We start from the raw sequence: 12,945 nt of genomic DNA, 5'->3' as shown, positions 1-12,945 counted from the left end.
CTTGGATCTCTTCTGTGAGAACCTCATAAGTTTCTTTAAGGTAAACTTCTTGAATACCTTACCTCACTAAGACAGTAACACCTAGTAGTTTGTCATGCTCACATTTTTTATATTGCCCTGTAGTTCTTAGATTTTCTGTTAGTTTTTCATTCTCAGTTTTCTCTTTGCATTTTAGTTTGGGAAGTTACTATTGGCATATCTTCAGTCAACAGATTCTTTCCCCTGCCACCTTGAGTGTGACACTTAATTTTATGTGTCAATTTCTGGATTGTGGGATGCCCAGCTATCTGGTTAAACAGTATTTCTGGATGTTTCTGTGACAGTATTTCTGAAGAGATTAGCATTAGGATTGGTAGACTGAGAAAAGCAGGTGCCCTTCCCCAGTGTAGGGGGGATATCCTTCAATTTGTTCAGGGCCTGACTGCAACAAAAAAGTGAAGGAAGCCTCCAGCAACTTCTTAAAATTACCATTTAAGAGTTTGTATTAGTCAGAGTTCTCCAGAGAACTAGAACTAATAGGAAATGTCTGTCTGTCCATCTGATATGTGTATTAAAAGGCATTGGCTCACACCATTATGGAGGCTGGACAGTCCAAAATCTTGGCCTGACAGGCTGAAGATCCAGGACAGCTGATGGTGCAGATGAAGTGGAAAGCCATCTGCTGGAGAAGTCAGTCTTGCTCTGGGAGGCTGCTATTTGTGTTCTATTCAGGCTTTCACCTTACTGGATGAGGCCCACCCACATTATGGAGGGCAATCTGCTTTACCCAGAATTCACCAGTTTAAATGTTAATCTCATCCAAAAGCACTCTCCAAGCTGACTCATAAAACTAACCATCAGGGTGCTCCCACCAGTATGGCTCAATGCTCAGTCAGTCTGTCCCAGGTAAGCAGATCTTGGTTGCTGCCTCTCTTCTTATCCTCCGGTCTCTTCATATTTCACCTTAGTGGTTTGCCCTGCAACCCTAGCTCTCTAAGAAATTTGTTGATTTTCAGTGTGTCCAATTTTTCTTGTCGTGAGGATGGGAGTGATGATTTACAAGCTTGCTACATGCTGGAACTAACACTGGAGTCGCTTTATGTTTTACTCATATTTCTGAACAGAGAGAGATTTCTTTGCCGATTTAAAAGTCCTGGTATCTTGTAGGAGGTGTGGCTTTTCAGGTTTATGGGCTATGCTCTCGCATAAAACATCTGGAGACGCATCTTAAGTACACTGAGCAAAAGTATTGAACTTTACAACATTGAGTCTTGGAGTGCCCTTGACTTTATAGTTCAAGCTTATGTAGTTATAATTCTGCAGTACTTTCCATTACCCCTTTTAATTTTGTGTACAAAAGGTTTTCAGCAACATGAATTGGTTAATAAGAAAGCTCTTCTAAATTTTCCATAACTGTTTCCGCACAGCTCCCAGTGAAAAGACACTTACATGATTGTATCAGGGCCATCACTGAAGAAGATAACTTGGTGATTCTTGATGTTGTGATGAGAGTTTTTTCTTTCACTTGCGTTTTATACAGTGGCTTGGTCTAGATTAAGCCATGAATTAGACAGGTTTTGCTAAGTTACGCTCTAGTAACAACCCAAATCTTGGTTTACGGCAACAAGGAGGATTGTTTTTCACTCGTGTTGCATGCTCTTTGGGGTTCAGCTGTGTCTCTCCTCCACAGTTTTTCAATCTTCCAACCCAGAGGAAGGAGCATCTCTATCTGGAGTATACCTTCCTGTTGCAGAAGGAGGTAGGCAATAGAAGTCTCATTAGACAGTACCTCAGAATGTGATGTTTTTTGGCTTGTAGATCTCTGTCTTTTTGTTCACATGGGATTATCCCTGTGTGCCAATCTGTGTTCAGATTTCCTTTGTTTATGAGAGCATCAGTCATATTGAAGTAGGGGCTCACTCTACTCTGACTTTATCATAACCAATTACATCTGCAATACTCCTATTTCCAAAAAACATCACATTCTGAGGTACAGAGGGTTAGGACCTCAAGATTTGAATTTGGGGAGTGATGCAGCTCAACCCCAAGCAGGAACCATGCAGATAAGGATGCCTCTGGAATGCAGGGCAATGACGCAGTCATTGTCAGTATTATCTACTTTGACACAGCAGCTGCTTTTTAGGGAATGCAGTGAGGCTGACGAGGCTACACTTTTGATTATATATCCTTAGGAAATCTAAAACTGCAATAGTTTGAATAAATTAAGTAAAAATGTTACATGAAATAGTGTTTAATGAGAATTCTATTTCTGGGAAGGCGGAGTAGATGTATTTTTGCCTCCTACTTATTTTTATTTTAATTTTACTTTTTTTCTGAGACTGAGTCTCACTCACCCAGGCTAGAATGCAGTGGTGCAATCTCAGCTCACTGCAACCCCTGCTTCACGGGTTCAAGAGATTCTTGTGCTTCAGCCTCCTGAGTAGCTCGGATTACAGGCGCCTGCCACCACGCTTGGCTAATTTTTGTATTTTTAGCAGAGATGGGGTTTCACCATGTTGGCCAGGCTGGTCTTGAAATCCTGACCTCAAGTGATCCACCTGCCTCAGCCTCCCAAAGTGCTGGGACTACAGGCATGAGCCACCACACCCAGACGCCTCTTGATTATAGTATAGACAGCTACAACCCCTGGATATCATGTTTAAAACAAACATAAGATGACTCAGAATGGTGAAGAGCAAGAAAGCAGACTGATCAGGGACCTTGGGCTCCAGGAACAATGTGATGCTCTTTCCTGGGTAGTTTTTCCTCATGTAGCTCAGGCTTGAAACTGAAGAAGCCAGCAACCTGAGCACATCAATGGACACAGAAAAAGGCCCAACAAAACCTGAGTCCCTCTAGACAACAGACCAGAAAAGTGGAGGCCTAGCAATACAGGTAACTTCTAGACTATAACCACTCTACCCCAGCCAAACGGCACAGAAGAAACTGTGGCCCCCACCTCCAGCAAGACCAGCAAAGACCAAGTGAGGAGGTGGCTTTCACTATCCCCAGGGTATACTGAGGCACTTAAGGACCCCTCGAGGCTGCAGTCTGAGAAAGCCAAGTAGGAAACTAGGGAGTCATCCTGCCAGATGATTGCAAGCAAAAGCTTGGGGTCACAAGGGGAGCCTGGGCTTCCATCCTCACCCAGCAGGAATGAAGCTCCCCTCCCTCTTCACTGGGGTGGTTGCAGAGAAGGCCTAGTGGAGGTTCCAGGTGCTCTCCATTTACCAGGGGGTGATGAGGCTGCCCTGCCCCTCTCCATCCTGAGGTGCATGGAGGCCATGTGGGGAGGAGTCACAGAATACTATGCCTCCCATCCAGGAGGGTTATGAGGTGGCCTGACAGGGAGCCAGAACCCCAACTACACCCAGCAGTAATGAAGAGAACCCCTTTATGTGTCAACGGAGGCCGAGGAGGGAACCTGGACTTCTATTCCCACATGGCAGTAATGATGTGGGACCCCTCTTCCCATGCCAGAGCAGTTTCAGAGGAAAACACCTAAAATAGAAGGCTTAAGTAAGATCCAAAGCCTCCAGGTTTCAATAGGAAATTATTCATCATACCAAGAACCAAGAAGATCCCAAATGAAATGAAAAAAGGCAATCAACACTGAAGTGATAGAGGTGTTGCAGTTATCTGAAAAAGATTTCAAAGCAGTCATAAGCTGGGCACAGTGGCTCACACCTGTAATCCTAGCATTTTGGGAGGCCGAGGCGGGCGGATCACAAGGTCAGGAGTTTGAGACCGGTCTGACCAACATGATGAAACCCTTTCTCTGTTAAAAATACAAAAATTAGCCGGGTGTGGTGGTGCATGCCTGTAATCCCAGCTACTCAGGAGGCTGAGGCAGGAGGTTGCAGGGAGCCAAGATCACGCCACTGCACTCCAGCCTGGGCAACAGAGTGAGACTCTGTCTCAAAATAAACAAACAAATAAATAAATAAAGCAGTCATAAAAAATGCTTCAATGAACAATTTCAAACACATTGGACACAAATGAAAAATGGATGAAAATTTTCATCAAAGTAATACAAGACACAAAAAGAAACCAGATGGAAATTTTGGAACTGAAAACTACAATAACAGAAATAAAAAAGATCAGTCAATGGGCTCAAAACTGAATATAGAGCAGAGGGGAAAGAATCCGTGAACTGGAAGATAGAAGACTAGCAATTATACATTCTCAACAACAGAGACAGCTTACACAAAAACAAGACGAGCAGAGCCTCAGAAGCCTGTGGGATTATAATAAAACATCCAACATTTGTGTCATTCAAGTCTTGGATAGAAAGAAGAGAGAAGGTGAGGACAATTCCAAAGAAATGCACACCAAGACACATCCTAGTCACACTTTTGACAACAAAATAAAAAGGAAAACATTTTGAAAGCAGCAAAAGGGGAAACATCACCCTGCCATTTACATGTTGAATGGTGAATGCTTGAATGCTTTCCCCATAAAACTGCAAGGTATTGCAAACAAGGCAAGGATGTCCATTCTCACCACTCTTATTCAACCTAATGCTGGAAGTTCTTGCCAGTGCAATAAGTCAAGAAAAGGAAAAGGCCTATAGATTGAAAAGGAAGAAATAAAACTATTTTCAGATGATACAGCTGCCTACATAGAAAATCTCACGGAATCTACAAAAATACTGCTAAAATGAATACATGAGTTGAGCAAGGTTACAGGATACAACATAAACCCAAGATAAACATATAAAAAATTAATGGCATTTCTATATACTAACAATGAACACATGGGGTGATAGGAAAAGGAAAGTTACATCCTTTTATTATCAAGACTTTTTAGTTAAGCCTGGAACAAAAGTGCCATGCACTGTATTTCTTATACTTATGGTCCATACAAGATTCTTTTATTTTTATTTTTTTTTATTTTATTTTTTTTTTGAGACGAAGTTTTGCTCTTGTCACCCAGGCTGGAGCACAATGGCATGATCTCGGCTCACTACAACTTCCACCTCCTGGGTTCAAGTAATTATCCTGCCTCGGCCCCCCAAGTAGCTGGGATTACAGGCGCCCACCACTACGCCTGGCTAATTTTTTTGTATATTTAGTAGAGACGGGGTTTCACCATGTTGACCCGGCTGGTCTTGAACTTCTGATCTCAGGTGATCCCCCTGCCTCAGCCTCCCAAAGTGCTGGGATTACAGGCGTGAGCCACTGCACCCAGCCTGGTACATACAAGATTCTTAAACTATTTATTTCCCTCCTTAGAGCAGGGTGTGGTGGTTTAAGCCTGTAATCCCAGCACTTTGGGAAGCCAAGACAGAAGGATTGCTTGAGCCCAGGAGGTTAGGATCAGCCTGGGTAACACAGCGAGACCCCATCTTTACAAAACAACAGCAACAACAAAAAATTAGCTGGACTTGGTGGTGTACACCAGTGGTTCCAGCTACCTGGAAGGCTGAGGAGGGATGATCACTTGAGCCCAGGAGGTTGAGGATACAGTAAGCCATGATCATGCCACTACATTCCAGCCTGGGTGACAGAGCGAGACTGTCTCAAAAAACAAAACAAAACAAAAAAAGCAAAACTATTTCCCTTAAATAATTTATTAATTTGTTATTTTATTTAAATTTGAAAAAGCTTTACTGTCCTAAGTTCCTAAAGTTTAGAATAGATATGCATTTTCCCAGTGTTTTTGGAAATAAAAGTTTGCTATGTGTCCTAGTCTGCTAGGACATATTCATTAATATCTTCAGAGATTTTTTTGTGATTTTCGTACTTCAAACCCATGACCCCACTCAAGCAATGGATTATTTGGTTCACATCTGGTTACTGTGAAGCCTTGTCATTCAAGCCTGCAATGTAATATTTGTCTTATCATCCTCTCCATTCTCACTGCTCACCTAAAGTCAGGGGCCAAGTCCTGCTAGTTTATTAGTGTATTAGCTGGTACATATCAAGTACTGAATATATCTATTGAGTAATGACTGGGTGGATGCCACTGCCCAAGTGTAGGCACTTATGCTAAATTATCTTCCAAGAGCCAACTCTCCTGTCCTACTTCAACACAAAAGCGGTGAAAAGAATTTACAGAATCAAAATTCTTTCACATCAAGACTTTTTGCTTTCTAAATGAAGTCTGAGTTCATCATGATTTTTTGCGTTCTTCTTTTCTCCTTAAACCCACATCTAGCCAATCTCCTCTACCTGCTACATGGCTTTTTTAGTCTCACTCCCTCCTTCCTCAGTGGAGCCCATATTGGTCTCCATGTTAGTTTCTCACCAGTGATCCTTCATGTTGCCACTGGAGTGATTATTGTGATGTTATTTCCCATTGCCTGGAGACTGCACTTAATTAATTTATGTGACTTTTAAGGGCCTAATTTTCTTTGCCATCTGCTCATCCCACCTCAGTTCCCACTAACGTGTTCTCTGTGGATCTCCCCAACAAAGGAGGGAAGAGAAATGTACATTTTTGAAATACTGATCTGTTTGTGGTGCCCATGCTTTAACACATATTTGCTTTTCCATTTGCCTGAAATGCCTTTTCCCTGCTTGTTCTCCTGAAAGACATGGTCATCTTTCACAGCTCAAATGCTTTTCTCCATATATCGTATATTAGTCTGCTCTGGCACCATAGCAGAATACAAGAGAATGGGTAAATTAAACAGTTTGTTTTTTCACAGTTCTGGAGGCTGAAAGTCCATGATCAAAGTGTCAGCAGGGATGGTTTCTTCCAAGGCCTCACACTTTGGCTTGCTGATGGCCACCTTCTCCCTGTGTCCTCACATGGCCTTCGCTGTGTGAGCACATCTGGTGTCTCTTCCTCTTTTTACAAGGACACCAATGCTATTGGATTAGAGCTCCACTCCCATGACCTAATTTAACCTTCATTACATCCTTTGCGGCCCTATGCCCAAATATAATCATATTGGGGATTAGGGCTTCAACTTACGAATTTTGGGGGAACACAGTTCAGTCCATAATATCAGGCATCCCCTCATTCCCTGACACAGAACTGAGTGTGGCTTCTGTGTTAGTTCATTCTCACACTGTTATAAAGAACTACCTGACACTGGGAAATTTATGAAGAAAATAGGTTTAGTTGACTTACAGTTCCATAGGGTTAACAGGAAGCATGACTGGGAGGCCTCAGGAAGCTTACAATCATGGTGGAAGGCAAAGGCGAAGCAAGCACCTTCTTCACATGGCAGCAGGAGAGAGAGAGCAAATGGGGGAGGAACTGCCACACACCTTTAAACCATCAGATCTCATGAGAATTCACTATCATGAGAACAGCATGGGGGAAATCTGCCCCCAAGATCCAATCACCTCCCACCAGGTCCCTCCCCCAGCATTTGGAATTACAATTCAACATGAGATTGGGTGGGGACACAAAGCCAAACCATATCAACTTCCCTTCTCCTCCCCTTGGGATTACTAAAGACCCTCATTATCTAATGGCTTATAGCTGTGGTTTATTGGCCTTTCTACCAAATTGTAAAGTCGGAGAGACCCTGGTCTGCTTGCTTTCATCTTTGAAACTTCATAAATATTTGTTAAATAAATATTATTTTATAACAACTTGGGCGACAAAAAGTAAATAAAATACTTATTAGTTGAATTTACATTTATACTTATTGAGAAGATTTTCCAAATATGTAATTTCATTCATTTGATTTTAATTCCCCTTCCTTTAGAAATTAACTGTTTCAGACTCTAGGTCCATGCTCAATATTTTTTAACACCTACAGAACTGTTCATTAGTTTGGATACTGGATGATTCAAGCTCATTAAGTTCTGGGGGAAAATGTTCAGAAAAATTATGTAGGCTTTGAAGTTTCTTTTGCTTTCTAGGTGTGTGCTTACAGAATAGAGCATTTCATCAAACCATGTTATTGACTGGCTTTGTTGCTATCTGCTTCAATTCCCACTCTTCTTTCCTTCGCCTCCCCTTTCAGATAAACAAGCTGGAGGGACGCCTGAGGCAGGCAGGGTGTACAGATGTTAAAGGGGTTCCAAGGAAGGCCGAGGAGCGCTGGATGAAAGAAGACTGCACTCACTGCGTCTGTGAGGTTTGTGCTGCGAGAAGTTTTCCCGTCCAACTCCGCCTATTTTACTTCTCCTAGCCAGCCAGTTGAAGCATACTTGTAAAATTCAAAAGGAGAAAAATATATATATTTTATGTTAATAGATTCTAGGCATATTTTTAAGATCAAGGTACTGGTGTGAAATTTTGAGGCTTTTGCTTATTAATTAAAAGAGTATAGTCACAATCTAATGAGCAGTCACCACAGACCACGAGCTTTTTCCATGTTCACTGATGGACAAGGGAACCAAGGCTAAGGAAGTTTATGTCAACAAGTAAACAGCCAACCTGGGACTTGAGTTCATCTCGTTATTCTCCAGTCAGGCTCACTATAAACGCTGCCTAAAGGCACTTGGTAAACTACACAATTCTATGGAAAAATAAAAAAAGTATTGTCATGGTGTCCACCAAAACAAAAGAAAATAAAAATTCTCTGTATTCCTTATTTAGTTTGCTTTTTGAACAGAGCTGATTCTTTCCAGCCATCTAGAAATGCATGAACTTAGTCAGCTAATCCTACCATATGGTACAGTAAGGTAGGTAACATTTTATAAGGCAGCCTTGCTCTTTGTGCTGCAAATGTGTAGAAAGAAAGAATGAATAGAAACCATGAAAAAAATGAACTCATACCATGAGCAATTTTTATTATATTGAGACAGTCAGCTTATTAGATTATGTATTACAAGAAACATTTATTTGTCTTTTAAGTACTTTGACTATAAGAAACATGGAGGTGATATGTGCATGTTGCCTTTCAGAGTGGCCAGGTCACCTGTGTGGTGGACATTTGTCCCCCGGCTCCCTGTCCCAGTCCTGAATTGGTGAAAGGAAGCTGCTGTCCAGTTTGCAGAGACCGAGGAATGCCAACTGATTCCCCAGAGAAGCGCTAATAAAACTTTTGTGCTCTTGAGCCCTAAATGGGAAATTTCTCAGGAAGAGACACTTAGGACTTCAGAACTTTTAACTTGTAGTCACATTGTTGATATGGAAACCACTGACTTAAGCAACTTAGCTCATCTAATCTTATGGATACTGAAGATCTTTTATTTTTTTTCATTTTCTAACACACCTTGAAATAATTCAAAACTAAAAGCAATAAAGTGCATAGGAAGTGTTTTATCATAAGAAATATTTCTTACTGTAAGCTGTCAGTTTTATATAACACACCTGGAAATAAAAAGAATGTCATGGAATATTAAAAAAAATATGAGTAGTGTGGAAAATCTCTAATTTTGGAATTCAGAGAGGTTTCAAGATTTCATAATCTACAGGAATTTTGAAATAATGAGTTTTGCACTTACAGAAAACATCTGGAAGGGTCTGTGATACATTCATGACAATGTTGTGATGCTGTTCTCCCCACTGACTCCCCTCTCTCAGATCTACAACCTAAACAATTGTCAGATTTTGCTGAGAAAGCACTTATCTTAACCTTCATTAGTCGCTAAGTCCTCGGACATAAGGAAAAAGTCAGTGAAGGAATATCATTATTTTAGAGAGCTTGTTAGTTGTGCATGTGGCTGAAAAATGCAAACTCTGAGAGAAAGAGACTTTAAAGTAGAACTGCTCAATATTCACCTTCCTCTTACTTGTCATTATTGCCATTCCTAAGATGTCAAAATTGAAATATAACCAAGCCTGAAATTCAGGAGCAATCCGAATTTACTGTAAGCAGACTTGAAAGTGTTTCTGACTTTTACAAAAGGTGTTGCTGTGGGGTTCTTCTAATTTGGGCACTTTCTTACAGCATTTGACACAGAACCCCATAGACAAGTGTATTTATACTCAGAATTGAGTATTAAGTAATTTAGGTGATTTTCACTTCATATTAGATCAGAGCCTTTAAAATCTGATATAAAAATATGTACCCATATGTGGGGTTGATAGATCTTTTTAAAGAATACTTTGTGCTAACACTTTTTATTTTATTTTTTTTTGAGACAAGTTCTCACTCTGTCACCCAGGCTGGAGTGCAGTGGTGCCATCACGGCTCACTGCAGCTCCACCTCCTGGGCTTAAGCAATAGTCTCATCTCAGCCTCTTGAGTAGGTGGGACTACAGGTGCATGCCACCATGTCCAACTAATTGGTTTTTTTTAATTTTGTAGAAATAGGGTTTCACTGTGTTCCCCAGGCTGATCTCAAACTTCTGGCCTCAAGCAGTCCTCCCTCCTCAGCCTCCCAAAGCACTGGAATTACAAGCATAAGCCACCATGACAGCCAGACCCTTTGAGGAAAGAGTTCATGTAGTGTGCTGCCAAGAGAGGGCCTCGAAGAGAGAGCGCTACTGTTTTTCAATCACAAAATAAACTTTTAAAAATAGGCATCATTTCCCAATATTTAGAGTTCTTTTGTAAAATGCGGTATTAGTTTTGGAGAAAATATTCTGGTGGCTTTTGTATCATGAGTAAGGAAAGATGTTTCTAGAGTTTGTAGTATATTTCATTGTTTTAAAGTGTGTTAGTGATTCCCAAGATCCAAATTAATTTTTACTAAAAAGGTTTCAAAGGATAAATCCTAATATGCCATAAAAGTTTCATATTTCATGGCCTTTCAAAATCCAAAACAATTTTTAATTATACTAAGTTTTAAAAGATAAAATCTAACAAATCTCAGATGCTTGACATTTGGTGGCCTTTTAAGACCCAACATTGTGAAATGCAGCTACATCTTATGAATGTAAGTGTAATGCGTTCCTCAGAAACAGTCACAGTAAGCTTACCTGCAGATGACAGTAACAAATGACAATTACTGGCCGGGCGCGGTGGCTCACACCTGTAATACCAGCACTTTGGGAGGCCAAGGCGGGTGGATCACAAGGTCAGGAGATCGAAACCATCCTGGCTAACATGGTGAAACCCCGTCTCTACTAAAAATACAAAAAATTAGCTGGGCGTGGTGGTGTGTGCCTGTAGTCCCAGCTGCTGGGGAGGCTGAGGCAGGAGAATGGCGTGAAACTGGGAGGCGGAGCTTGCAGTGAGCCGAGATCATGCCACTGCACTCCAGCCTGGGCTACGGAGCAGGACTCCGTCTCAAAAACAAACAAACAAACAAACAAAAACAAATGACAATTACGAATGAACTTTGTAAAGTTTAGGTTTCTCATAATATTCATTTGCCGTTGTTTCATCTTACTGCCATTTAGGCAAGACCAATGTGATTGCTCATTTAATTTTTTACACACTGACCACATGTTAACTTGGATGTCACATGGTTAATATGACTGGCTCATATAACATAAACAAATATCAAAATAACACAATGAAATTATCATTTCAAATGGAACTGGATTGACTACATGAGGATTTTAAAAATTGTATGTCGATTGACAAGATAACTTGAAAATTCAGCCAACTTCATAGACATCATTATAATTCAGTCATATAAATTGCTTTTTGCTTTGTATATTTTACTGTATAACACTTATTTTTCTATGTTTTTAATGTTGTTTTTATTATTGAAAATAATATTGGAAATGGTAAAAATTTCCAGTATTTCCCAAAGATATACCCTGCCCTTCATTTCTCCAGTCTAAGTGTAATGACTATTTTTAGTTTTAGGATGTGTGTGTGTGTGTGTGTGTGTGTGTGTGTATGTGTATGTGTATATGTGCCTTTGTGTGTGTGTAGTAGAAATTTCCATTTATCAGATTTTAAAAGAAAGTACCACATCAAAATAAATGAGCTGGGTAAAGGCTACGTAAGCTGATAAGACTTACACATGTGAAGTGGTAATGATATCTTGAGAGAAAAGGAACTAAGTCAAGTTAGAAGAGAACCTGGATTTTTAGAAATTTAGAATTGTTTAGAAGTGGAAAGTATTAAGTAATCTGTTTTTTGGAAAAGCATGTGAAAGAAGCAACACGACTTGCTGTCAGGGCATGTAATATGTGATTGACAATATGGTATCGTTTGCCCACAAAAGAAAGAAAAAATGTATAAAGGTAAAACACATGAACTGGATGTGCCAGTAACTCTGAAGGGCAGAGCATGGAGGCAGAGCTGAACGAGTAGGCTGGAACCACATAGATCTATGCTGATGAATCTGGAGAACATTCCAATTTGATCCTGGTGATGAACCATGCACAGTGAAGACAAGGAGCTCTAGTGGCCAGTGTTAAATCAAAGCCCAGACACTAGAAGTGCAAAGAGTCTGCAAGACTATGTTTTATGTTTTAAACCCATGCCCCAAATTTCTAATGACATGGAAAACTGAACTAACCAGAATCCTGTTCTGTTTCACATTTCTAAAATGCTGAACAAAATATAATACAGAGCATGATATATGTAATTCAATATGAGAGGAAAAAATCACAGAAAATCTCTGAGTTTTCTAACAGAAGGAACCTAATTCAAGAGATATAAAACACAAGCCAGGGGCAAAATAAAGTCAGATATAGGGCCCAGTAGAGGCTGGTGTTTTAAATTCACACTCGGGATTGGATGGTGCAGCCTGGGGCCAGGACAACACTATGAACATAAACCAAGTTGCTTTCTTAGGACGTCCTTCCCATGGAGGTTACCTGGAAAATCTGATCTCCAGTCCAGGGATGCTGCAGAGAAGGTCCTTTCTATTCCCAGCTTGGGATGGAAGAAACTCTTATCTCATGGCCTGTGGAGGTCTGCAGCCAAATTGACACTAGCCTTAAGGTTTGGAAATCTCAAGCTGGGAAACGCATGTGAACAGTTGCCCTGTCCCAATAAAGAAATCACAAACTATATGAGGAAATGGCTCATCACACAGATTAGTAAAGAATCACAACAAATAGGATTATTAGCACCCCAAGAATTTAAGATAGTAAAAAATTCTGAAGGATACTAAGAGAAGGAATGGAGCTGGTGGAAAATAAGAAACATTTTGAAAAACTGACTCTGTGTTGCACTTTATAATTTAACAAATTTCAGTGATCAAG

General features: G+C 40.5%; 1 protein-coding gene across 2 annotated transcripts in view; it reads left to right on the top strand.

Annotated features, from left to right (window-relative positions):
• PXDNL (peroxidasin like) overlaps positions 1-9,238 on the top strand; it is a 330,955-nt gene extending 321,717 nt beyond the window's left edge. For both annotated transcript variants that reach the window (XM_030795454.1, XM_030795455.1), the window contains 2 exons: positions 7,907-8,020; positions 8,793-9,238. In XM_030795454.1, the coding sequence (XP_030651314.1) occupies positions 7,907-8,020; positions 8,793-8,924 (246 nt within the window). In that variant the 3' untranslated portion in view covers positions 8,925-9,238. The remainder of the gene's footprint in view (positions 1-7,906; positions 8,021-8,792) is intronic.
• Positions 9,239-12,945: the final 3,707 nt, after the last annotated feature.

Source organism: Nomascus leucogenys, chromosome 16, assembly GCF_006542625.1.
Source record: "Nomascus leucogenys isolate Asia chromosome 16, Asia_NLE_v1, whole genome shotgun sequence".
In the NCBI taxonomy this organism is placed as follows: Eukaryota; Metazoa; Chordata; class Mammalia; order Primates; family Hylobatidae; genus Nomascus; species Nomascus leucogenys.
Note: the sequence above shows the minus strand (reverse complement) of the source record. Positions and strands in the feature narration are given on the sequence as shown.